Source organism: Martes martes (assembly GCF_963455335.1).
Source record: "Martes martes genome assembly, chromosome: 14".
NCBI lineage: Eukaryota > Metazoa > Chordata > Mammalia > Carnivora > Mustelidae > Martes > Martes martes.
Genome location: NC_137902.1, coordinates 72,397,117 through 72,423,114, shown reverse-complemented (window position 1 = coordinate 72,423,114; position 25,998 = coordinate 72,397,117). Strand labels below are relative to the sequence as shown.

Sequence of the window (25,998 nt, the reverse complement as noted above, 5' to 3'; positions counted from 1 at the left end):
GGCTGATCTAAGTCTTCTTCACTTGTCAATTTGCCTTTAGGCTATTTCTTTCTGATTTAAGCCTGTGTCTCTTTACTGAATTGCCAGAAGAACATTAGTTTTCTGACTTTAATAATCTTCCCAGTGGAAGTTATCCATTGTTATTTAACTTAAAACTTGGGGGTTGGACTCTTCTCATTATTTTTGCCAGAAAAGATGTTAATTTACTCACTGAAATTCACTCGTTCAATATTTTGATTATTTGTGGACCAATGAGTTCATCAACCTTTCAAATTTTGAGAATCCACTCCAAATCAAGCTTTGTGGGAAAGTTTCAGTTTTTAAAAACAACCCTTGTTTAAGTGCTATGTTTTTTGATTCTGAAACATTATGTATTGTTAGCACTAAGTTTCTAAGAAAACTTGGTTCTAATTATTTCAAGGAAAATGAGTTCTACTTTGGATGAACCTAATTCAATCAAGTGGCTAATTTGATTGTAATTCCGTTAGTTTCAGGATTACAGTATTTCCTGACTCCAAACCACCCCTCTTCCTCATTTGCAACAGATGAAGATACATTTACAACAGAAGCAATATTTCAGGACTTCTTTCCCTGCACAATACAAATATGACTACATTTCTCTATGATCATAAAACATTCTTCTTTATTCGCATTAATCTTGGGATACTTTTTAAATGGATTTTTACTGAATATTAAAGCCATTGTACTTCTAGGTGCCCTAGGGTTGTGGCTTAAAATAAGTGTGTTTTATCCATGAATTTCAGAAGAAATACATTCTTCTAATTGGGAGGAATAAAAAAGCACCTGCCTTTGTCTACTTATTAATAAATCTCTATCCAGTTCAAAGCATTTATATTAGCAGAAAAAGTGGCATTGATCAGTTTTTAAAAGTTGTTCTACTTACATTGTAGCATGCCAACCTCTTGGTGGTTTAAAACAATTTATTTCTCACCGTTCTGTGTGTTGTCTGGGCTCAGTAGATGTTTCTTATGTAGAATCTGTTATATGACTGTAGTTAGATGACAGCTGGGGATAGAGTTATCTGGTTACTTGGCCGGGCTGGACGTTTAAGATGACCCAATCACATGGTAGGTGACTGGTGCCAACTGTTGCCTGGAGTTCAAATGGAATATCTAAACATCAGCCATAGCTTGAATATCTCCCCACATGGTGGTTCGGTTCCCAGGGGGAGCATTCCCAGAGACAGTAAGCAGAAGCTAGAAGCTGCCAGGCCAGCATTGTCTCCACCATATTTTACTGACCAAAGCAGTTACAGGACCTGGCCAGATTTAAAGAGGTTAAAAACTAGAAACCATATTTTTATTGGATATTTGTAAAATGCAATAAATCCTCATAGTTTCAAAGAAATGTCCTATTAAGAGGCACGTGGGTGGCTCAGTGAGTTAAAGCCTCCGCCTTCGGTTCAGGTCATGATCCCAGGGTTCTGGGATCGAGCCCTGCATCGAGCTCTCTGCTCAGCAGGGAGTCTGCTTCCCTTCCTCTCTCTGCCTATCTCTCTGCCTACTTGTGATCTCTCTGTCTCTGTGTCAAATAAAGAAATATAATCTTTTAAAAAAAAGAGAGAAATGTCCTATTAAAAAAATCATGAAAGATAAAGAAATGTCCTATCATATTCCTTAATGCTGGGATAGACCACATATAGTCAGAAGACCAAATACGGCCCTCTCCCTGTTTTGTAAATAAAGCTTTCTTAGAATACAGCCATGCTCATACATTTATGTGTCATCTCTGATGGCTTCCATGCTACAACCACATGGTTGAGTAGCTGCAACAAGAACTATATGGCATAAATGTTTACAGCCTTGTCCCTTACAGAAAAAAACTTGCCAACTCCTGCCTTAATATCTTTGTTTTTTAAAGAACATTATACATTGAGGACACTTGTTAATATTTACATGAATCAAACTTTTTATTGCCTGTGAATTTTGCCTGTTGCCTTTTTCTCTAAGTGGGTGCTATCAACCCTACTAGTGCCCATGACCTTGTTCTGGTCCTCTAAGACAGAGTTTCCATGGAACTTGTTTACCTCTTCAGCATAGAAACCCTCCCTTCTGTTTCCACCCCCATGACCCAAATGTGGGCTCTGTTGTCTGCTTATGGGTCTCCTTTGTTCTATCAGACACTGTATGGGTTACAGTGGTCCTCAAGCCCAGCCTCACAGCAAATGGAAGTTCACCTGCAGAGAATCCCACCCCACCCTCAGATTTCCCGGTTTGTTTGACCTGGGTTAAATGCATCAGCACTGAAAACTTGATATGCAGTGTGACTAGAGACGAACATGGAACAACTGTTGTCCATTTTAAAGTCTAGTCAAATCCTCAATAAAGCAATCCATCATCTGTAAGGTAGTAAAAATATAACCACCCCTTGCAAAGAATGGACTGCAGTTTGATCTTAAAATAGGCTTTGTGTGCTCATTAACTGCTAGAAAGACTTTTTTTTTTTTTTTTTTAAGACAAGACTAAGTGCCTTTGGTGGGGGAAGGTGGCACTTTTTTATATAAAGAAGCATGAACAGAGAAGGAGAGAGAGAATATGGGAAGAAATAAATGGTGGTGGAAATAGGGGGTTTTTCGTCCTCCTACCAGTTACTAATTGGGGGAACTACAAATAGCTTGTAGGTGAGATTATGTTGAAATGGCTGAGCTGTGGGAAATAGTGAGGGTCTTAGCATGGAATTTTCTGGAAAGAAGAGCCATGGACAAAGAATTAAGTCCTGTTTTGGGCAGGCTGCTATGGAGTGTTTACAAGCATTGGAGGCAAGGGAGTGGGCAGGTAAATGGGATCCAGAGTTAAAGGTCAGACTTAGAAGGGAAAAAAAATTCTATTTTCTGTTACCACCCTAACCTGTTCCATCTTATGGGTGAAATCCCACATGACAGGGGCATACAAATCTAGAGCTGGTATTGAATAAGTTTAAATGACATTCGATCACAGTATGTAGAGAACCTGCCTTTATCTGGATAATAAGGGGCAACCATGCAAGCTCATTTCTAAAAGGCAGCATCTTGAATACTTTCCATAGCTGTACTATCAGGCATACTAATTCAATAACTTAGATATAATTTCAGATTGTAATAGTATTTTCATTTTTAATTAGACTGAGAGCTTCAGTGGCTGGTTTGAATGAAATGCATTTTCTGCCAAAGTCATGTCGCCATCATGCATGATTTATAATGTGCCACCGATTTTTTTTGTTTTGCTAAACCTACACGATTTGTCTCCCCACCCCCAAAGACTTGAAAAACTGTAAGAGATAGTAGATAAATCAACTGAATTATAGAAAGGTGTGGTCTTTGAAAGCATTACGCGCATGTGTGTGGTGCCCAGTGGATCTTGGGGATGATTTTAAAGTAACATTGCTGAGAGCCCAAGTGGCAAGTTCTTCCTTGCTGAAAAAAGTAATTCTTCAGAGGGATGACCGTTAGAGGTGTTAAACGATAAACTGGGGCATATTAAACATTTTAAGAGTTTATTGGAGCAAAAGTCCATTCCTGGGAGAGCTGAAATTGTAATTCAGTTAAGTCTCGGTTTGGAGACCTGGAGATTAGAATAAGTAACTTTGTTTTGGACCTGTTGTCTTGTGTTTAATAGAATAAAACGGATGTTGCTGTGCTGTCTGGTAGAACTCTCTGAAGGACGGGAGGGATATTCACTGTCCAATATGGCAGCCACGTGTGGCATTTGATGTGTGTCTATGACAACTGAAGTCCTGAATTTTAAATTTTACTTACTTTGGAGTAACTTTTAAATAGCCCCATGTGGCAAATGGCTCCCATATTGGAGAGCACAGCACAAAGAAAACAAAATGTTCTTGGAAAAGAGTTTAAAGAGATGGAAAACAATTGTTCATCATTATAGTGATAATCCATAAAGCGTTAATGTTTAGAATTACAGCTTTGTCATCATCATCACAGATGAAAACAGACACATTTTTCTTCCTAGAGATTGATCGTAATAGTGTTCTTAGAAATTTTGGTAGTAAAAATTAGGCTTTGATAATAATAAATCTGACCTGTCCAACAGATACTGTGATTATGGAAAAACATTGTTCCATACTCTAGTTTATGCAACTTGATATAAAATGTTGTGTGTCCCCTTTAGGTTGAATATAACAAAAAACAGTGAAGCAGACTTAGTCACAAGGGATATCTCATCAAGTAGTTAATTTGTAGAAAAATTTCATTTTTTCAATTTGAGTGAACAGATGGCCTATTCATTAAAATTCAAAAGTAGATAATTACTTGATTCCAGTATTTTTAGCAAAAGGACATTTTATAACATTATGTTTGGGGAAGACTCATAGGTCTTAAAATGTCTTATCTGGCTGGACACATAAATTCTCCACCATCTACAACTGCCAGCCTGAATAAGTCACTTAAAAATAGCCTGGCAGCTCTTCTGCACGAAAACGGTCCCTTAAAAAAAAAAAAAAAAAGATGCTGGTCTGTCTGAACAAAGATCTTCACATTAACCCCTGAACCCTGCCCAAATGTTCAGTCGGCAAACGTTTATCATTTTTGTGCTAGACACTTGAGACTAGGATATATATTTGAAAAGGCTGTCCCGGCCCTGAAGAAGGAAAGTCCAAAGGTAAATATGTTCATTGACTCAAAGTCCTGGATTTTCTTAAAATGGAATGGTATTCCCTTCACCGTGGGCATTTTCTTAGGTCCATCCTCATAGCTTATGGTAAAATCCACGAGAATAAGAAGCAGATTTCAGTGCACATACATTCCGAAGCTCCCTGCTGTCAGTCGTATCCCATTCGAGGGGCAGACTTCTCCCTAGATGAGGGTTACACAAGGACCCCTCACAAGAAAGGGAAGTGCCTCATCCAGAGAACAGCAGAGTACCTGTCTGCAGACCCCTTTCCAGCACCCCTGGGGCCAGAGGTTTGAGAATTCGTCACGTTTCAGACTTGAGAAAAGTAAAATGGTCCATATACTACACGTTCTGTAATACCCCCGCTTGGGTCTGGGATAACACCTCTACCCAAGCACGTTAACATATCCGTAGTAAGATACACCAGTGGTCATTCAGGTCAGATCCAGACTCTAGATGGCCTCCTCTTAGGCTGGGTCAGGTTTTGAAGGCAAATGAGAAATGGGACTTTGAAAAACAGAAGTTGAGGACTGGATAGTAACTGACACCTGGCCGGCTGAGGCCCCCACCAGGCCACTCTCGCAGGGACTGTGGATCATCAGATAGCAACACAAAGCTGCCATTTAGGCTCTGTGCCTGAAGAGCTCCATGAAGGACCATCAGCAAGAGTTAGCACATCTGCAGGTTCAGCTCCGGCCGGCTTTCAGAAGATTTACACAAGAACGAAAGTTCTTCTAATAGCCAACACCGAACTCAGAACCCTGAGCTGTTCATTCTGATACTGTAACCTGCTATCTCTTCTCTTTGCTACATCGTGTCCTATTTCCCGAACCTTCTCTCTTCCGTTAATCCACAGTTCACCTGCCATCATTCCCATTTCTCTGTGAGGCTTTTCTTTGGCTCTCCTTCCCCTGCACCTTTTCTAGGGTACTATCCATATTCTGTCCGCCCGTCACTCGAGATGACACATGGGGCTTGGAGTTTTGTCAACGTCTCTTCAGCAGGGAGTCCTAACTCTCTCGGTTCGTGGCTACAGCAACTTGGGAGGACTTGTTTTGCAACATGCCTTGGTGGAGTCACAGAAAGCTGGAATGCTCCTATACAGAATATTCTTGTGAACATCTCATTATCTCCTGGCATATGGCCGTAAAATCTGAGCTCACAAATGACTGCTCATTAATAAGGACAAGTTCAACCCAGGATTTAATGCCTTTGAGAGTATTCTGTAGTCCTACTGGGCACAGAGAGGAACTGAACACGTTTTTCTGCCTGTTGTAAGCACACGATCATTCATCAAGTTGACATTCATATTTTTCCATTAGGTAGGGATTTCTGTTTGCTTTGTGGTCTGGGCTTTGAAATGTACATGTCTCACTGCGGGTGTGAATCCTCTCTGGGGGGTTTTTCCTCTGTTCCTGTGTTTAATTCATTTTGATACTGTCATGATGACCACACAACGGGGCGAGTGTTACCTTTTGAAATTCAACCAGGTTCATCTTTAGGACTGACTGCATTTTCTGTCCATAGAGTTGGAGACACTGATGCCTCCTCTTCATTTATCAAACAGATTTTTCGGATGCCAGACTGTGATTTTTTTTCCCCCCAGAGCAAATGAACAATAACAACAAAACAACAAAAGATGTGTCTCTGTGCCTTGATCTTCGTAGCATATTAAAAGTCTTTGATTGACAGATACCAATGACAGCTTTTAAGAAAATAGAAATCTTTATTAATGGATTTTTTTTTAAAGCTACCTTCTCTAATAATAAATAGCTATGATTCATAGCTTTTTTTTTTTGCACGGGGTTGGTAGAGGGAAATATTTTTCAGGACCTGTTTCATCTTTCCTCTCACCAAAAACCTGCTGCTTCTAGCCACTAGATTTCAGTTGTGATCAAACCGGCCTAGTGCCCCAAATGGGGTTCAATAATCCCACATCCCGAGTATTTTCTCCTCTCGGCAGAGTTGTGTTAGCAGGGGAAAGTCTACAGATTTCCTTTGTAATGAATAAAATATGTGGGAAATGTGAAGGACTTATGTAAGCGCTTTTGTCACCGTCTCACTGAAGGGCTTTAATTTTATTCTGGATAATCCTGGAGATGTCCGCTGGCCCCATGCCATCTTTGCTGACTTTATACATTCCCAGTAGAGACCGAGGACTTCAAAGTCTGTTAGGAGACTTTGAAAGGCCCAGGGCTAGTGAACTTTAATATTATTTTTCCCAGGGAAGCAGCCGTGAGACACAAGGCAGTGTGTTTTCTTAGTGTTCGAGCATAATTTAAAACCAGCCGGCACCAGACGTCTTTTTGATGGCGTCTGTCTTCTGAATCTTAATGTTAGATGCTGAAGGTCTCTGGTAGTATTTCGGTCTATGTTTGTATCCCAATTTTTCTGTAACACTAGCGATTGGACGGAAGCATAGCCTTAGTTTAATGTCTGTTTTGTAATATTCACAAGGTAAAACACCGTCTATTGTGCTTTCAGTCTGTTGGTAATCCCTCCCCTCTCTGGAGGCAGAGTGCAAATTCCTATTTACTTGTCTGGGGAGTGGGTGTGGGAAAGAGAAGATTTGTAAAAGAAAAAATAAACTGGTTGCACAAGTGAAGACTGGTCTGTTCTTCACGTGAGTCAGGGGATAAACTCAAATCAGGAAAAACTGAAAAATAAATATGGACCTTGATATCATCTAGAGGTGCTTGAATTCAAAACATAAATGATTTAGGACATTTTAAGATCGGGACAAATTATTCATGGATGGTGCTAAGTCATTAGGAATAATATTTTTCTATGGGAATTAATTTCTTAAATTTATTCATTACTGCTCAAGACTAGGTGGAACTTCACATCCTTTTAAATATTTTAAGCCTACAGGATTTCTTTATAAAATTCCTCAATGCACCAGAAGGGTGATTAACATAGATGTATTAAGTTTTTTTAAATATCCAAGGTAAAATTTATGTTTTTATAGTTTCCATTTAAACAGTGTATCTAGTTTTTTGCTTTTTTTTTTTTTAATTATTGAATTTGGGCTGATTAAGCTAACATTTCCCCTGTCCTATAACCAAAGATATACTAATAAAATAATTCTCTAAGGTGAGAGGCAGGCCAGATGGCCAGGGAACCAATTACCATCAGTTGGCAAACAAGATGGGATCCATGATTTTGGACTTGTAACAAGTAATCCTACAAGTTTGTCTTGCTTCAGCTTGTTTTGTTATAAATCTGCTTTGTTTCCTCTTAGATAAATTCTGGGCTGTCAATGATAGTTATTAATACCCTGGTAAGATTCCATGAGGAGTCAAGAGGGTTATTCATTTAGCCAGGGGTTCTTACATTTTTTCTTTACTTTTCTTTCTTTTCTTTTTTTTTTTCTTTTTTGTGCCAGGGACCCCTGTGGAAATCTGATGCCTGGGGACCTCATTTCAAAATATTTTTAAGTGCATAAAATTGGCTACTTTAGATTTCCAAGGAAACTGGTTATATCAAAAATCAATAAATTATAAAAGTTGTGATTCACTAAAACATGTGAATTTTTAACACAGTCAATAATAACATCTGTGTCTAATAACTACCATGAGTTTGAAGGAATGAGCATAAACAATATTTAAAAATAATCTACAGTTGTGTTACCTATAGGGCTCCCTGCTCAGTGGGGACTCTGCCCCTCCCCCTGTTCATATTCTCTCTCTCTCTCTGGCAAATAAATAAAATCTTAAAAAAGACAAAGATATCTATAACTGCCATATAATAGCAAAATGTGTTTCCTATTGGTGACAGCATCATAAATATTATTAAACCATAATATGGTTTGTTACAGTGGAAAAGCTCTGTTTCATTGAGAAGTTAGTAAAAATAACAATATGAAGATTTTATCCAAGTTCTCAGCCTCCTGAATTCCATTTGCTTAAGGACCTTTGAACTAGACCATGAAGTTTGAAATCTGGAATGACCCATGAGGCTTCAGAGTCGGGTTAACTTAGAGAAGATCCAGGTTTGTGCAAAGATTAGACATACAATGCTAGGAATTTGGGTTTGATCCCAGAGAGACTAGTGTGAATTTCTGAGCACAGGGATGTTTTGTCAGAATAACAGTCAAGGGAGATGATTTATTTTCTTTGCTCTATAGTTTGGTGGTGAAGAATCCAGGGAAGGGGCCGCATCCATCATCAACAAGGTCTTACGGTAGAGTTTCAGTTAAGGGGAAAATTGGGTGTCTTACTCAGTGTGACCCTAAGAGGTGTTTGTAGGCATCACTTGTGTGATGTACAGATGACTTGCTCTCTTTAGTCACCAAGTGAAGTTGGGAAGGGATGGATGCTGATTTGGGAAGGAGCATGAGGTCACCCATGATGACGAGCGTTGATGTGACCACCCTAAAGGGAGTAAGAGCAGTTCTTCGAGGAAGAGTGAGAAGCCAAAGCATTTCTGACTCCTAAACGTTCATGTAAAGGACAATAAAACACTGATTACATTAGTCTTCGAATTGAGCAATTACTAAGTGCCTGTGTTAAGTCCCCGTGTTTTGAACAGCTTTGTTTGGGGTATAATTCACATCCCATACCATTAACCCTTTTAAGGTGTTTGCTTCCATCTGGTCTAGAATATTCAAAGTTGTGCCTCCAGAACCATCCAAAATCACCATCCAGTTTAGAACATCTCATTCCCCCCAAAAGACTCTCTGTACCCCTGAACTGTCACATTCAAACCCCTCCATCCCCCCTGACCCTAGGCAATTATTCGTGTACTTTCTGTCCCTCAAGATTTGCCCATTCTGGGTGCCGCACATAATGGAATACTACCGTGCGTGGTCTTTGTGACTGAGTGACTTAATAGGTGTTCAGGGTTGGCCATGCTGTCGCGTGCGTCGGTACTCCGTTCCTCAGTGTGGCGGAACAATGTGTGCTTTGGTTTATCCCTTCATCAGTTTAGTCCTCAGTGTATGTGGAGGACATGCATTCTGCCATTGCCCCTGACTGTACCGGAGAGGAGCATTGGCTGTTTTCTTCCACTCTCTGGTTCTCTTAAACCACTACCCTGACTCCACCTTCTTCTGTCCCCCTGGCTTACGGGGAGATGAACACCATCTTCTTCGTACAGGCAGTAGCTTTCCAACCGAATCCTCCCATTCCCAGCCTGCCCCATGCCATTTGTACAACAGCTTTCGAGAGAACAAATTCAAATGTTCTTTTCCATCTTTTTATAGATGCTTCACGTATTTTACAGGGTATATGGTTGCTACTTATTTTCTCTGCTTTTTAAAAATGCAGAGGTAGGTGAATGCTCACCCTTTACTGTGGAGAATCCTGACCTGTGTAAAGGGGGAAAAAATACATACATCATGATTTATCAAGGGTAGATATTTTAAACTGTCCAATAAAAAAATTCTCCTTGTGCGACATGTACTGCCGGGTAAAAGAAAGTATAGAAATACTTCCGTAAGTGGAGTGGGAGGGTGACTCTTTTATTTATTTATTTATTTATTTGACACTTTTAATTTGTGTTTTTTCTTACAGACTACATAGGCAATATAATTAAAACTTTTCTTGCAGACTACATAGGCAATCTAATTAAAATGAAATCCGAAGTCTTTCCCACAAGTTTGATCACTGTGGTGGTCATCCTCACTGTTATTTCAATCTGGCCACCAGTGAGTATCTACTACCCCCTCCTAACTTACAAGCAAGCATTAAGTGTTTGCCCTCCACCAGTGTAGGGCTTACATACTAATATTTGTGAAAGCACACACCGGGCGTTCACGTAAATCTCACACGTTAATCCTAGGAGGCAGGTGGTGGTGATCTCTACCCGGAGGATGCAGAAACTGCCCAAAGATCGCCCTGTTCAGAGCAGTGAGAACCAGCAAGGCATCTTAGACCTTCTCATTTCTAAATCTTCCCTCCTCCGGCCTCAGAAGAGCCTTTACAAAGCTAAACAAAGGTGCCAAAGGGGCTTAGAAAAAGAGCTCCTCTCTGACTGAAGCCCCATTCATTCACTTGTGGACTGTGGATACGTTTCCAGACTCAGGTGAGGTTGAGTGAAGTACTCTTTTGATGTGTAAAGGCTGGCAACCTCCCCTAAAAGCTCTACAAACTCCCCTTGTCAGTTTCTCACACTCGCATGGTTTACAAAATTCCACCAGGATCTCTGCTCTTTTCACTCCAGTACCTGCCTGACTCCTCTTAGACCCTTCCAAGCAAGGCACCCTCCCAACAAGGGCTTTCCCTCTCCCAAACCCTGTGCACCAGAAATCTGTGAAGCAGACTCATTTGGGGAGAAAGGTAGGACCTTAACTGTGGGAACAAACAGCCGAGTATTGCACGTTAGACACTGCTTTTCCCCAAACCTGAAAGCTTTCCTACTGGCCCCTTTCTTGGGAATCTGCAGCTTCCTGTCCATTTCCCTTCTCCCCTCCCTGCCTTGGCTCCTGTATCCCTCTGCTCCTTCCAGATCTGAAACATGATAAACCAAACCCTTGGGAGCCTTCCTTGAACCCTCCTTAACCTGCCCTTTTTTTTTTTTTTTTGTCTAAAGGAAATTCTAAGAACGACTCCATCTGTAGCTTCATCGCGACCCAAGTATTATCTAATTATCATAACCCTATAAAAGAAGGTACTATTATCACAAATCTGTGGTGAGGTCATCAAGACAGAGTTTGATCATTTCTTCAAGATCCCCAGCCAGTCTGTGCCCCACCTGGCACTCCTGTTCTCAAGTGTGTCTGGAAAGTCTGCCTCTCCAGCCTCAGTAGGATAGTCTTGCTTCAAAATGTCCTGTACGTCTATTTCAGATGACACCTGCTGGGGAGAATTATCCAGTAAATAGCTTTGTGGCTTGATTCAATCCAGGGGCAGTGAGGTTTGCTTCAGTATTGTAACCTGGTGTTAACCTTTTTTTTCAGCTTGCAATTTACATCTGGTGGAGGCTAAATAACAAATAGCGGAAGTGAAAAATTTCCCTTTACATGTAGAGTATATTGTACGTGCATGGATTAAATCGGGTGTTCTCCGTATCGTGAGCACGGCTCTCATTTGGGGCTGGATGGTGCTTTGTTATGGGGCCTGCTTGGGCATTCTAGGATGTTTAGCCACGTTCCCGGCTTCCGCCAACTAGATGCCAGTAGGAAACCCTGCCTCTGAGTTGTGACAGCCAAAAATGTTCCCCGACATTGCCAAATATTCCCTGGGGACAAAATCACCCCCCAACTGAGAGCTACTGACGTGCAGTGGACTCTCCCAAGCTTAATATTAAAACAAAACAAAAACATTATGGCGCCCACAATTCTGATGGTGTTAGTGGTAATTTTGCTATGCGCCTGTGTTTAAGGAACTACAGAACTGGTCATTAATTTTTGAGGCTAATTGCAGGTGCTCATGAATTATAGAAATGATAGAGCAAGAATGCATTATGTATTGGTGGAATTCAGCTTAATAAACTTGACTTAATTAAGACAAATTATCTGTTCAACTCTCATTGACTCAGGGAAAGAGCAGTCCACTCATTCTTTCCAGCGTGTGTCTATCTGTCCTCTGTCCTCGCTTTTCTTATCACTGGAAATTGAAATTAGTCCACAGGCATTCATCTAGTGCTTTTTGTGTACTTTAAAGTGCTTGGGTTTTAAAACACAGCGTGTATAAAGATTATGGACTTAGGATGCTTGTGAAATCCTTCCAGAATCCTATTCATAGCAGATGAGTGGTTGACCCATCTACGATCATTTCTGTTTACTCTCTCCTTAAATATCTCCGAGGGCAGAAATGCTGCAATGTGAATGTTCATTCCACATTTCTACTTTGATGATTCAGATGATACTGTAGATCCAAATTGCTTACATTTTAGTCTGTTTCCTCATATAGGTTTCTTTTGTAAATATGTGCATATGCCCTATGACCGCAGAGATAGAAACAAACGAACATGAAGTTCAAGTGTCTGGATGTGGATGTCACGGTTCTCTCTCTCTTTCCCCATAAGTCAGACAGTCGGGTTCTTTGTTCTGGACACCTCATTTTTGTTTCTGATGCTCTCATTCCCAATAGTAACTATGATGATTTTATTTTATATTCAAATATATATCAATCTGTTGTAATTTAGTGTAATGAAAAAATTGTGTCAAGGGTATTTATAGCAGTCGTGACGGAAAGGAAGTCAGATTTGCCTAATTGAAGAAGAAACAAAGGTCTTCGCTCCGATATCTTCATCGAGCCTCTTAAACTTGAGACTCTGTCTTATTCCATTTGGTAACTAGTAATTTTGTGCTCCTTGGAAGAATTTTTGCTATGACGATATCAAAGAAAAGTGACTTCTTTGAATGGGAAGCTTGGTCCTAACCAAAGTAGTATAAGAACCTGATGGTCAAAGAAACTATAGCACAAATAGTTTAGGGGGGAAAAAAGAAAACAACAGCAACAAACCCTTCTCTCCCCCTGCTATCCCCCAAGAGAAAACTAATAAGCAAAATCCCTAATGAAAAATGGGCGGTGCAAACTTTGGAAGAAATATATCGTGCTGAAACAGGGCAGTTTCTCAGTGGCTTTCGTTCAGTGGCCAAAGAATGATTTTCAATCATCAGATTAAGACCTTCTCCAAGGAGCAAGGGTTTAGGTCCAGGGAGACCATTACCTATTTGGATTTGAAAGCAATCTTGAGGGGGAAACGGATAAGGTGCTGACCTACTGTCATTCTTTAATTCAGTAACAAACTCAAATTTCCTGGTGAGGCTGTCTTTTTCCTTCTTACAATGGCTGAGAAAAGACCTAGCTAAATGAATTACAGGTTTGAAGGAAATATCTAAGAATATAATCTGTCCCTGGCAATTGGATAGGTTTTTGTGGTAGCCCATGGCAGCCTTAGCTACTTCTGCTTTCTTCCCCATGTGAAATACCCCCAACCTAAAATAACCCTAGGAGGCAAGTCAGACATCCTGGTATCCCTAATCCATTAGGAAAGCAGAACGAGGGCCTAAGAAGTCTCATGTTTCCCAAGAGGGAAAACATTTTTTTTTTAATCTCTGTGAGATGATGGATGTTAACTAAATTTATTGTGGTAATGACTTAGCATCTTATGTGAGTAAAGGCATCCTTCTATAGACCTTAAATTTACACAGTGCTCTATGCCACTTACATCTTAATAAAACTGAAAGAAGGGAAAAGGACATCTCTGTAAGTGAGCCTCATCTCCTAGAGGAAATACACCCCTGCCGGTGGGGACCAGCTCAACCATCATGTGCTGGATATTCCCGTGGAATTTAGCAACTACAGGAACCCATCGGAGAGAATTCATGACATACCACACACGAAGGTGTGGTCAGGCAGGTGGGAGGACGGAAGGGATGGGGGGAGTCTTGTCTCTAGATGGGACCATTGATAGAACACCTGTTTGCCTGTAATGGCCGGTCAAGTTGTTCTGAATGTTCCAACCAAGGTTACTGGAATGAAGCACAGAGTGTTCATAATTAGGTTATCACCAGCCACCCTAGTTCTGTCGGCCAGTAATAAATCTCTAAGCTGATTTGCCTTATCGTGAAAGTCCTTATGGCACAAAACCACAGTTTAGTGAGAAACCCAGAAAGATGAACAAAGCCAGGTGATTCAGGGTCTCCTTGTAAACTCCATTTCTTTTATGTATAGGGCCTACTAATTCTTCCAAAAGAGAGACAGAAGTCTAGATACTTTGAATTGGATCTCTTCATACTTAGCATCTCCCAAGGGTGCTACATGAACCGTGATGCCAGAAAGCAGGAGGTGGGCTGATTTTTGATCAAGGTGGCAAGTGTCAGGACTTAGGACTCAGCCCCTTCCATCACCAGTGGGCATATGGTACCTGAAGTAGGATAAAAAAATACACACAAGGGGGTGCCTGTGTGGCTCAGTTGGTTAAGCATCTTCCTTGGGCTCAGGTCATGATCCCAGGGTCCTGGGATTGAGTCCTACATGGGGCTCCCCGCTCAGCGGGAAGCCTGCTTCTCCGTCTGCCCCCCCCCAACTCATGCGTTCACTCTCAAATAAATAAAATCCTTAAGAGCAATACATTCAAGGTACTATGATAAAACTTTCAATTAATCATACTAATTGCAGGGCTGATAAGAGCTGAGTGAAACTGTCACCGTGAAATCTTGTATTAGCTGACTGTTCCAGCACCTCTCTTGGAAACAATAACAGTCTTGCAAAATCCAAATAAAAATGATCTGGATATTTCTTTTTTACGTGGGGAGAGTGCATAGTGAAAATGATGTCAACATGATTTCATATATGTTTTTTAAAAGCAAAAGCAAATAAAAAGAACAAAAACAGGATGTATGCCACATTTTAGATTGTCATTAGTTCCCCAAGTAACAGCTCTGATAGCCTCTAGTCACTGTCGAGTTCAGTTAGGGAAACTAATGGAAAAGTCTAGAACTTTACTAGGATGTTCTGAAAATGTCTTTCTGCTACTCTTGAAGGAAAAAAGATCTTTGATTTGGAATCTAACATATTTGAAAATTAAAGTATTAAGCAGTCATGAATAAATGTTAATGAATCTCTGCAATTTCTTTAAGAGAAATAGAAGTTACATTAATCCGTGTTGACCTGAAGTAAATTCATCAGTGTGCACTCCTGAAGTTAATAGCAAATTATAATTATATAAAAACCTCCAAGCTTGGTTCTTTCTGAGATTGGTAGATGCCTCTGGCAAAAGCATGCTGTATTTTTTTAAATATTTTATTTATTTATTTGACAGACAGAGATCGCAAGTAGTCAGAGAGGCAGGCAGAGAGAGAGAGAGGAGGAAGTAGGCTCCCTGCGGAGCAGAGAGCCTGATGTGGAACTCGATCCCAGGACCCTGAGATCATGACTTGAGCTGAAGGCAGAGGCTTAACCCACTGAGCCACCCAGGCGCCCAAAAAGTGTGCTGTATTTTGAGCCTAAATGACTTTTTCCCTGTATGTCTTACCCCACATTGTTCCCCTCACCACCAAAATAAACACATAGTCCTACCTATTTTCTATGAAGATAAGTCAATTTAAACCAAACCTCAAAGGTAGCCAGAGAGTGGAAAAAAGGATGGTGGGCAGGGGGAGTCCGAGACGAGGGGAGTGGCTTCAAGGTGGCCCTAATACTTCAAAGGAGGAGTGTATGGAGCAAGCTTGTGCTGGTCTTTTCCTTAGGTTTCATAGGCAGACCACACACTTGGAAAATCATTACTTGGAAATCATTTGTAAGTGGGTGATCACTTCTAATTTTGCTTCAGGGTTGCTGTGTGGCACAGTGAATGAGCTTAACCAAATTCACGCTTCACATCAATAACTTGCATTCCTGGGCTCTTGGAAATCAGAACGTTTGCAAATGTCTTTGAAACAACTCTCTGGTTAATGCTGTGTGTGTACCTAACTTTTTAGCACCCAGAGGATCATGCCTCCCCGAATTACTTATTCCACCCACACAGCAGGTAGAAGGAAGGAAAAGTGATCGCACTGTGACTCAGAGTAACATTTTACAAACACTGTTTCTGTTTACCATTTAGATATTTCTGATCATTAAGAAAAAAGTGCTTCCTGGACCACTCTCTATGATATGTGATTAGATTCCTTCCTTCCTGGGCTATTGTGAATATACTGAACTTGTAGTATTTAACTTAACCTGGAAAAGATGTTTTACATTCAAATTTCAATTTCTCAAACACAATCTGTTCCAGTAAATCTCTTCTTAAAATTTTTTTGTTATTCTAATTAATATGGATTATAACCTTCTGTTACCAGCACTAATTATTCATATATATGCATATTTATCATATATAGACTTATTTGTACCTATCTTTATATCCGTCTATACATATATATAATTATTCATACCCCTCTTTTTAAAAAATGAGTGAGACATGAACAAATTAGGCAAATATAAAATAAGATCAGGAAAATGAGTTGGAACCAGAAATGCATTTGTGCACACATTTCCAACCCCAGAGTCTTAGATAATTCTGGCTGTGAGCTTTCTAGAGGTCATATCCCAAAGGAAACATGATCAGTTTCAAGGTTCCCTATTAGTTGAAATCAATCACTGCTCTATGAGCCTGGTTTTTCAGAGAAGTAAAGGGCAACAGAACAAAGTACAGTGGTCATTGTGGAGTTACAATTTCCCAGAGTGGGGAATATCTACATTTTATTAATTAGCTTTGATGTGGCAGGTCCACAGATGTACTTTCAGAAACCACTGAGCTAGAAATGAGAATGCTGTGTTTCTTGTCTTTTATTAGTTGAGAAGCCCTAATGGCCAAGTTTTCCAGCAGGATTCTTTGTAGTGTCTTGCTCCTCCTATGGGTTTCTTTCTACTGAAGACTTCCAGCTACAGGACCCAAGGAGAGCGAGAGAACCAGACTGGTACAAAATCACCTACGTGTGGAAGTTTTTAGGCATTGCTCACTTTGCTCTTAGCTCCTTCAATATCATTGAAGCTAGAGCTTCAAGTCCAAAAAATGTTGTAATCCATGGGAAAGTTGTTACTTTGTCATTCGTGGGAGTCTGCACTGAAATAAGTTACTTGCTAAAGCAATGCTTGTCAGATGTTGCCTGCACGTGGCCAGGTGGGGAAGAGCACAAAGAGGATACAAATCAGTGTGACTTCTTGAAAGGCCATTGTCTTCTTTAGGTATGATATTGATTGGAGCCCAAAAGTTCTCAAAGGTGCCCGCCGCCAGTAGAGAATCTGAAACAAATACTTTTTCCATTTAAAAATAAACACAACCCTACTAACCTACGTGGACTCCATTGGTTTCTGGAATAGATAATGAAATCCTGTGTTTCAGTAGGATCCAGTAAGCCCTCCCTCCTTCTAGATAAGAAATATAATAAAAATAAGACCAGTAATAAGAGCTGGTATTCATTGACCGTTTGTTGTAAGCCAGGGATCATGCTCAGCATTGACCCTGTTTTAATCATTTCATTTTATCAACCACCTGAGGAGATATGTGCTTTTCTTTCATCTATGTTATTAATGAAGAAACCAAGGCTTGAAGATATAAATAACTTGCCCAAGGTCACAAGACTCATAAGGAACAGATAAGAAAACCAGCATTTAGGGGCGCCTGGGTGGCTCAGTGGGTTAAAGCCTCTGCTTTCGGCTCAGGTCATGATCCCAGGGTTCTGGGATCGAGCCCCGCATCGGGCTCCCTGCTCAGCGGGAGGCCTGCTTCTCTTCCTCTCTCTCTCTGCCTGCCTCTCTGCCTACTTGTGATCTCTGTCTGTCAAATAAATAAAAAATCTTAAAAAAAAAAAAAAAAAAGAAAACCAGAATTTAACTCCTGGTCTGACTTCTAATGACTTGGAAATTTAACCACATTAAGTTCTGAGCCTGTTTCTCATTCTCAAGTAGTAGATGAAATTTGTAAGGGAGCAGGCTTACCCTTGGAAGGGAGGGGGGTATCTGTGGCTTATGAAAATATGGATTTACTGCGCTGGTATTGACGTACCTACCACGAGAAAGATTTTGGTTTTCTGTAGTCAAGAAATAGGTCATGACAAAGCTATACCAAATTTTGAGTGGCCAAACCTGCCTAGGAAAGTATGTCCAAACTTGTAGAATTGTCGGATTTGTTCATTCCTGAGTAACTTCTTTATACCAAGAGGAGGTACACACACACACACACACACACACACACACACACACACACAGTTCAAGAGGAGTGAATAGATCTTATGTGAAATTTTGTCCTAATTACTGCAGGATTCTCTCTCCACTGATAGCATTTACATGAAATGGTTTTCAGGGTCGAAAGAACAATGTTCTCTGAAGGGTTGACCTCACATGACTGGGACATGGATTACGCTTTTCCCAAATGTTTTCAATATTGAAGCTTTATCTCAATAGGTGTTTGAAGAAATTAGCACATTGACCCTGTTATTTTACAGACGTTATTGCTTAGTTGAAACTAGGTTGATTTTGTTTGTTTGTTTTTTTTTAAGTGGGAGTATGTTTAAAGCCCAAACTCTAAAAAGTTAAATATTACAGGAAACATATAGATACAAGAACAATTATGAAGTCGATGTGTGTAGGTCCGAAGTTTGAAGAGAACCTGGTAGCATTAGCTCCTTTCATTCATTCACTAGCTAAAGCCCACCAGAAGGTTCTACCGTAGATGTGGATAAGTAACTTGGAAGAATAATAGAAGTGGGGAGGGGGCTATTAGTCTAGAATGGATTGTGTTGCCCATTTATTTCCCACCCTACCTGGGGGAATTTCTAGTGTATATAGCTGTACCTTTTTAAAAAACCTGTTTCTTTTATTTCAGTCGTGGGTAACATTTGCCTTCCTCGCAGGCAACAAACTGCAATGCGGGTGTGTCCTTGGCTCTTTCCTTCCTTAGCATTTCATTTTCCAAGGCTTTTGTGGAACGTAAATGGTCCTATTGTCTCTTTCCACCACAACCCTCCTAGTTTATTTTTCCTTATGGCCAGTGTCGTGGGACTGGGAAGCAGATAAAATAGTCGTGCCCAAGTCAGATAAGATGCTTAAAAATAAAAGATACCATGAGCTGCAATTAGACAGTGCCCAAGGGTCCAAGTAATCTCCTTTCCTGAAATAGCTGTGCTTTACCCAAATGAGAATTCCCACGTATGAAGTGTGCTGTAGAAAAACCGCTCACTTACTCAGGTTTTCTCTCAGAGTCAAAATGACATTAAAATGGGAATTACCATAGTTTTTTTAATATCATATTTGGAAAAACACATGTTTACCTTTTTGCCTTTTCTTGGGGCTCTCTTTCAGTCTTACTTCAGATCTTATCGGTGATTTTTTTTTTTAAAGATTTTATTTATTTATTTGATAGGGGGCATAAGCATAAGCAGGGGGAGCAGCAGGCAGAGGGAGAGTGAGAAGCAGACTCCCCACTGAGCAGAAAGCCTGATTCAGGGCTCGATCCCTGGACCCCGGGATCATGACCCCAGCCGGAGGCAGACGCCCAACCGACTGAGCCACCCAGGCATCCCTTATTGGTGATTAATTTAAAGAGGGATGGTACTTCTGAACAGACGTGATTTATTGCCATTTTTTGCCTAGCATCTGGATGATGGCTTGGTCTTCCTTGGTAATTGCTTTGCAGTTTTAAAGAGGGTTAAAGAGAGTTTCATTGCATATTGAAAATGCAACACGTGAAATGAAGCATGGCGGACACTTACAACGGCGTTGTCTCTTCGTTTTAGATGGTAAGGTTGAGGTTACGAAAGAAGGTGTGAAGCTCTGCACCATGGGTCCAGGGAAAGTGTTCGGCGAGCTGGCGATTCTTTACAACTGTACCCGGACGGCGACCGTCAAAAGTAAGACTGTTTTCTTATTTTGCCAATACTTTGATGTTTTTTCCCCTGGACCTTTGAGATACTGACCACCATGCCTCTGGATCTCATCTTCGTGATTTCGTGAATCGATATTTTAATTCTTACTTTGCGCTGTGGTTGATATATTGGTTTGCCCTTGTCAGGGAGGGTTAACAGTCTGTTCTGCAGAAACTTAAATTTTATCACTGACTCACAGAAGTTGTTCTTTTAACTTAGACTTCTTATCGATGATGATTTACAATATGTTACAACTTTATAAACGGAACAGTGGCGAGACCTTCCCTTTTCTGCCTTTAAAGCCTCATGCTAATACTTAAGGAATTTTTACAAATCTGTCTATTCTGGGTTACATTCCCCCATAAATTCCACGTGTTCATTCAGTGGTTTAGAAAAAATTTAAAGGAGAAATGTCCTTCATCTCATTCAAACATCATTGAGCAAGATATAGCCTGAATTCTAAAATCGTGTCTGAGGATATTCTTGTCTTCAGCTGTTCATCAAGCTGTATATTATAGTATTTTTCTTTTCTACTGATTGAGCTTATTTTAAATCGGGGCAATAAAGCAGCTTGTTTCCCTAATTTTACATGTATGTGTATATATGATTTCTCCAGCAACTTTTATTACTCAGTAGAAACAGCTGCAATCCTTGCGGGGTGGGGGAAGTGGTTGTTTTAAGTACTCCTTCCTGACTCCGGGAAGGAATGAGCATGTAACAAACAGAGCTGAGTGCAAAAGCCAACAGTGGAAGGTCCATTGTGTCTTTAGGCAGCTGTATTTCATGTTGGGAAATGATCTTCTGACCCATAATCCTGTAGATGATGGCAATCACAAATCACTTTGATTAGGTTTTGTTATTTAAAAAAAAATTTCTTTTGGCAGAAATGACAGATTATCAATTAGTTTTAGCTGGATGTCTTTGAGTGTTGTGTACATCGGGGTTCTTTTTCTCAGAAGTGTGGCCTTTGGATACCAATATGACCTGAACCTTGGGTTGTAAACATGTGGCCAGCCAGCATCCCAGAAGTTGTCCTCTGTGCCTTATTAGTGAATCGCCTTTTTACTCATTGAAGTCAGTCCCTGGGACCTCAGTTGCTTTTGGGGCACCCCTAGGATGAGTTCTTCTTGACATTTGAGTCTTGATCTTTGAAAGCACAAAACTCTTTTGAATGACCGGCCCCACCTGGTTTTTTTTTTTTTTTTATGTGATCACTTAATTACACAGCTCAAAGAAGAACGAAGCCCCGTGAAGCGTAACAGAAGCTGCCGCAACTTGAACTCCCGTAAAAAGTGCCTTCAGTAGGAAAAAGAGTAATCGTGACACTATTAAGTGAAACGGATTATGCTATCAGGCTGCATTTTTCTGAGAAATACATTCCTTGTAGGTCAGAAGGCCAGAATAACACATTTTGATTAAAACAGGCTTTCTCAGAATTGCAAATAGTGAATTGTGCATATTTTAAAATATTTCAGCCTTGTATACTGCTCATTTAATCCTAATGAAAAACCATGATTCCAGAAAGGTCAACAGTTGGTAATAACATGTGCTTCATCTGTTGAAGCTTCAAATTATTAAAGAAATATTCTAGATAGACTCAATAATGTATTTAAATGAATATTGAGGCAAAGATTTTTTTTTTTTCATGAGCTGATTGCTTTGCTTTGTGAAATTTATTAGGTTCATATAAAATGGTGTTCATCTGCTGTAGCTATCAGACTCGTGTTTGATAAATTTAAACGCACACTTTGGATCTGATTCAGTGAGACGGAAGTAGGTGTTGAATGCAAATTATAATCCTAACCATTTGGGGGACGTCAGAACATCTACGTCAAGGAAAATGAGTAATGGAGCGTGTTCTTAACAAAGACACAGAAAAGGCGCCTGTGCATGGGTGTGCATGCGTGTGTGTGTGTGTGTGTGTGTGTGTTCAGAGTGCTACTTAAGATGTGGAGGTTGTATTGAGAAAAGAACCTAAGCTTGTTGGAGTGCAGACCCATCTTTGCATTTATAGATGCTCAGAGGTTTCTGCATGAGTAGGGAGTGATATCTATTACCAAGATACTCTGAACGTCTTGTAAAGAGCTATAAGGTGTGAATAATGATTATTTCTTATACAGGATCTTTTGTCCTGTCTCCTACACTATCCAGGGAGATTATACCTGTGACCATGATCCTTAAGTACTGCTTTAAATTTATGTTTAAATTCAACTTTCCAGCTGATCACTGCATAATTCTGATTAGATTCCATTAGGAATGCTACTTGTACCAGATGACTACAGAATATAATACACTCCCACCACGCCCCCCAACCCCCGTGCTATCTTACTCATTATGTGTGCTATTTCAAAATGTCCTTATTTGGCTTTTTATATCCAGTCATTTCTCAGGATTCAGGATTTTGTCGACTCTTGTCCATTTCTTAACCGTCATTTTGCCGGTCATGACCGTTTAGAGTAACTTGCGAAATGGATTCAGCCACTTGGGTGTAATAGTCTAAGTCCTAGGAGACCGCCCGTCCTACCGGATGGCTTGTCTGTCCTTGCCTCTTTCTTTTCACTCACATGGGTTGTGACCCCCTTTCTCTCAACATCGTCTACTTTATTTCATGATCCCTCTCTCCTTTCTTTCCCCCTCGTCAGCCTGAAAGCCGCGGAGCATTTTAATGCATTTTTAATCTCACAGTGGTAACTAAATCCTGGGTGACATTCAAGAGCTCCTCAATGTATATGAGTCATTTCGTGTTCAAAAGAGCACTTTTTTTGAAATTGTATCAGGCCATGAATAAATCAATCTCAGTGACTTCCTGCTAGCAAAGATGATCCTATTACCTGGGGGGGGGGTTTAAACTTGGGGTATCAAAAAAGTTGTTTTCTTATTAAAGTTACAGATTGATCGATGATGTGAAATAGGGTACGCTTGTTCACAATGCTTCGACAGAAAGACTCTCCATAGTCATTTGAAACTAGTCCTTTGCTTTTTCACCTGGGAGAGATCCGCTGGCATTCCTAGAGAAGTAAATGAATATATACCACTGATTATGATGGCAACACTGGGAAAGCGATCTGATAGCACCAAGAATAACTATTTTAAAATTGAAACCATAATGACTAGAAAGAAAACCTCATACAATGGTGTAGGAAATCTATATTCAGAATCTATTCCTATCTTATAATACAGCTCCATTGATTTTTTTTTCCCCTTAGAGGAATGAGTATATCAAAATACATAAAAATAACATTTTGTGGGAACCAAGTGTAACAAATGTCTTGAGGTTCTTCGTGCCTTAAACACCTGCAAGTTTTCTTGAGCTGTCTTTGAACATGGCCACTTGGATGGCTTAGCCCATCACAAACCCTCCGGATGCCACGGGGAGGAAAAAAAAAAAATCAGCTGTTATATCTGATTTCCATAACACCAAACAACGTCTCCATGAGTGTTTGAATTTCACATTTTATCTAAATGTTTTGGGATTGCGTAGCTGAAAGAGTTTTTCTATCTGTTTTGAAGCCCCACAAAGGTTAGGGACTTCTGATCCATCCCAGTAAGAACTCTGGCTTCCTTGATTCCCATACTGAATCGGAAGCATGCTACCATCCTCTCTTCCTAAAATGTCTTTTCTGGTGGAGGTTTCGGTGTTCACTACCCTCACAGCTAGGGCCGCATCAGCTTATTGTGTCTATGCCCAGGGCTCTTAAAATCACACACACACACACACACACACACACACACACGCAGACACAGAAACATTGAAGTTGCTGGAAACCTAAAAATAGAATGGAAAGGCATTTGCCTCACAATGAGTGAGGGATCCAGTGAGCCATGCCCTGCGTGTGAGTTTGCAAGGATATTTATGCGGTTGCCTTGTTTTACCTGGATTCCCCACAAGCACGTAATCTCACAACTACATAGGGTTTGTGTTGTTGTTTTGTTTGTTTGTTTGTTTGTTTTTTGAGGTTGACTTCTATGCCTCTTTGCTCCCAACTACAGTTGTACATGAATTGGGGGTATTTTTGCTTGAAGATATGAAATTGAATCTGTTCCTCCTACTTTGAGTGTCTAGATCACAAATTCCCCAACCTTTGGCGGCGTATTCTTCAAACAGTCTCATTCAAATAGACTCTAACAAAACCCAGACCTTTCCTTTGTAGGAAAACCTCTCAAAACCAGCATTGAGTTGAAACCACAGAAAATTATCTGCAAAATTTGTCTGGTGGGAGGGGGTGGTGTGAAACTCTAATGAACTGACTTGAGCAAAATATCTGAGTAATTATTTTTCCTTAGATTATTTATAGCAAGTATTTAAACATTCCTCAGATACTAAAATACTTGCATACTAACATAAAAGAGCCTAAACGTTCTACAAGAAGTCCACTCTGCAGGAAAGTGATGACTTCAGTAACATTTGCTAAAAATATCTTTCTGCCTTCACTTTTGAATACTTTCAAGTTTACCTAAGCTTTCCCAGGATATTTGTATGGGGGGGGGGAGTTGGCTAATTAAGATATTTCAGTCTGTTACAGATATTTTAAGAACAAAGATCTAAGGTTTGGATTTATCAGTTTATTTTTGGGTTTTTAAAATAAACTTGAGTCTGTGCGATAAAATGGCTTGTACATTCCTGCATAGCTTTGTTTCAAACCTGTTACTGAACTTGATTGAGAAGAATCTGTCAATGGTCCAAAAAAGAAAACACAAAACAAAAACCACTAAAGAATGGGGAAAATAAATTTAAAGATTTGAGTCACATTTCTTGCTCAAATACCTCTGTGTCCTCTAAAAGTAATTCTTTGAAGGAAAACAGTGCCTTTTTATCAATGAAGGCACAGAAGAAACAAATGCCTATTTTATTAATAAAAAGGAGTTCTAGATCAAGCTCTTCTATAAACTTTAAGTTTGAAGGCAATGGAATGAAGATGTAAGCAGTTAGACACATTTGAGGAAGTATCATTGTTCATATCCATAAAGCATCATTTATGATGAAGTTACATTCACTTGTGGAAATCTGCCTATACCAACGTTTGTCCTATATGTGGTTATTACCTGGGGTTTTAATGAGCAGCACAAACCAGGGACTGTCACTTTCCCTGTACCACAGCACAGAAAGTGCAGGAGATAAGCAGGCTAATAAGAATGTCTCCATTCTGCCTTCGAGGCCAATTAAAAAGATGCAAGCTTTGCATTCTCCTAGTCTAACTCATGCCTTCTCCCAAGAATCCTGAAAGCAAAGGAGAAACAAAGTAAATTCAGGCTGATGATGACTAGAAATTAGACCCCCATTACAGAAGAACAATCCAGAAAAACAGCCCGGGAGTTATCATTCTGGACAACGAAACAGTGTCTGTCCTCATCCTGAGGAAATAGGCACCGTTGTTTGGTGAGTTAGACGATATTCCTTTTAGTAAAATGTTCTTATCACATTTGTCTATTAGAGAATACTGTGGAATTAGTAACTTAAATCCAGTTACGTAGTCCCTGGGAAATACGTTTCTTTATTAAAGGAATCAATTCACTAGGAAACCATGATGCCACATAACAGACTAACAAACACATATGCAAAAGCCATTTCATCTCATTTCTATATTAAGTGAAATAAAAGTGAATTTCAGAGAAGAGGAAAACAGTAAACTATACTTTTTTGTTTTTAAGGTTTTATTCTTTTTGTTTGTTTGTCTATTTGACAGAGATCACAAGTAGGCAGAAAGGCAGGCAGAGAGAGAGGAGGGAGGAAGCAAGCTCCGTGCTGAGCGGGGAGCCCCATGTGGGGCTCCATCCCAGGACCCTGGGATCATGACCCTAGCCGAAGGCAGAGGCTTTAACCCACTGAGCCACCCAGGTGCCCCTGTTTTTTACCCTTTTTTTTTTTTTAAGGTAGCTTCTTTAATCTTACAGAATTTTCTGCAAAGGAATGCATCATAAAAAGCTCCCACCAGGGGTGCCTGGCTGACTCAGTTGGTAGAGCATGATGAGTTCAGGGTCATGAGCTCAAGCCCCATGGTGGGCATGGAGCTTATGTTAAAAAATAAATGACTGAAACTGATGGAGTCAAAAAAGAAAAGAAAAAAGAAAAGGTATCAC

General features: G+C 40.1%; 1 protein-coding gene across 2 annotated transcripts in view; it reads left to right on the top strand.

The window, feature by feature from the left end:
* Window positions 1–25,998, top strand: part of PRKG1 (protein kinase cGMP-dependent 1) — a gene marked incomplete at its 5' end in the record, with an annotated part of 1,240,279 nt that overhangs the window by 442,720 nt on the left and 771,561 nt on the right. For both annotated transcript variants that reach the window (XM_080822909.1, XM_080822908.1), the window contains one exon: window positions 19,792–19,905. In XM_080822909.1, coding sequence (XP_080679035.1) covers window positions 19,792–19,905 — 114 coding nt within the window. The remainder of the gene's footprint in view (window positions 1–19,791; window positions 19,906–25,998) is intronic.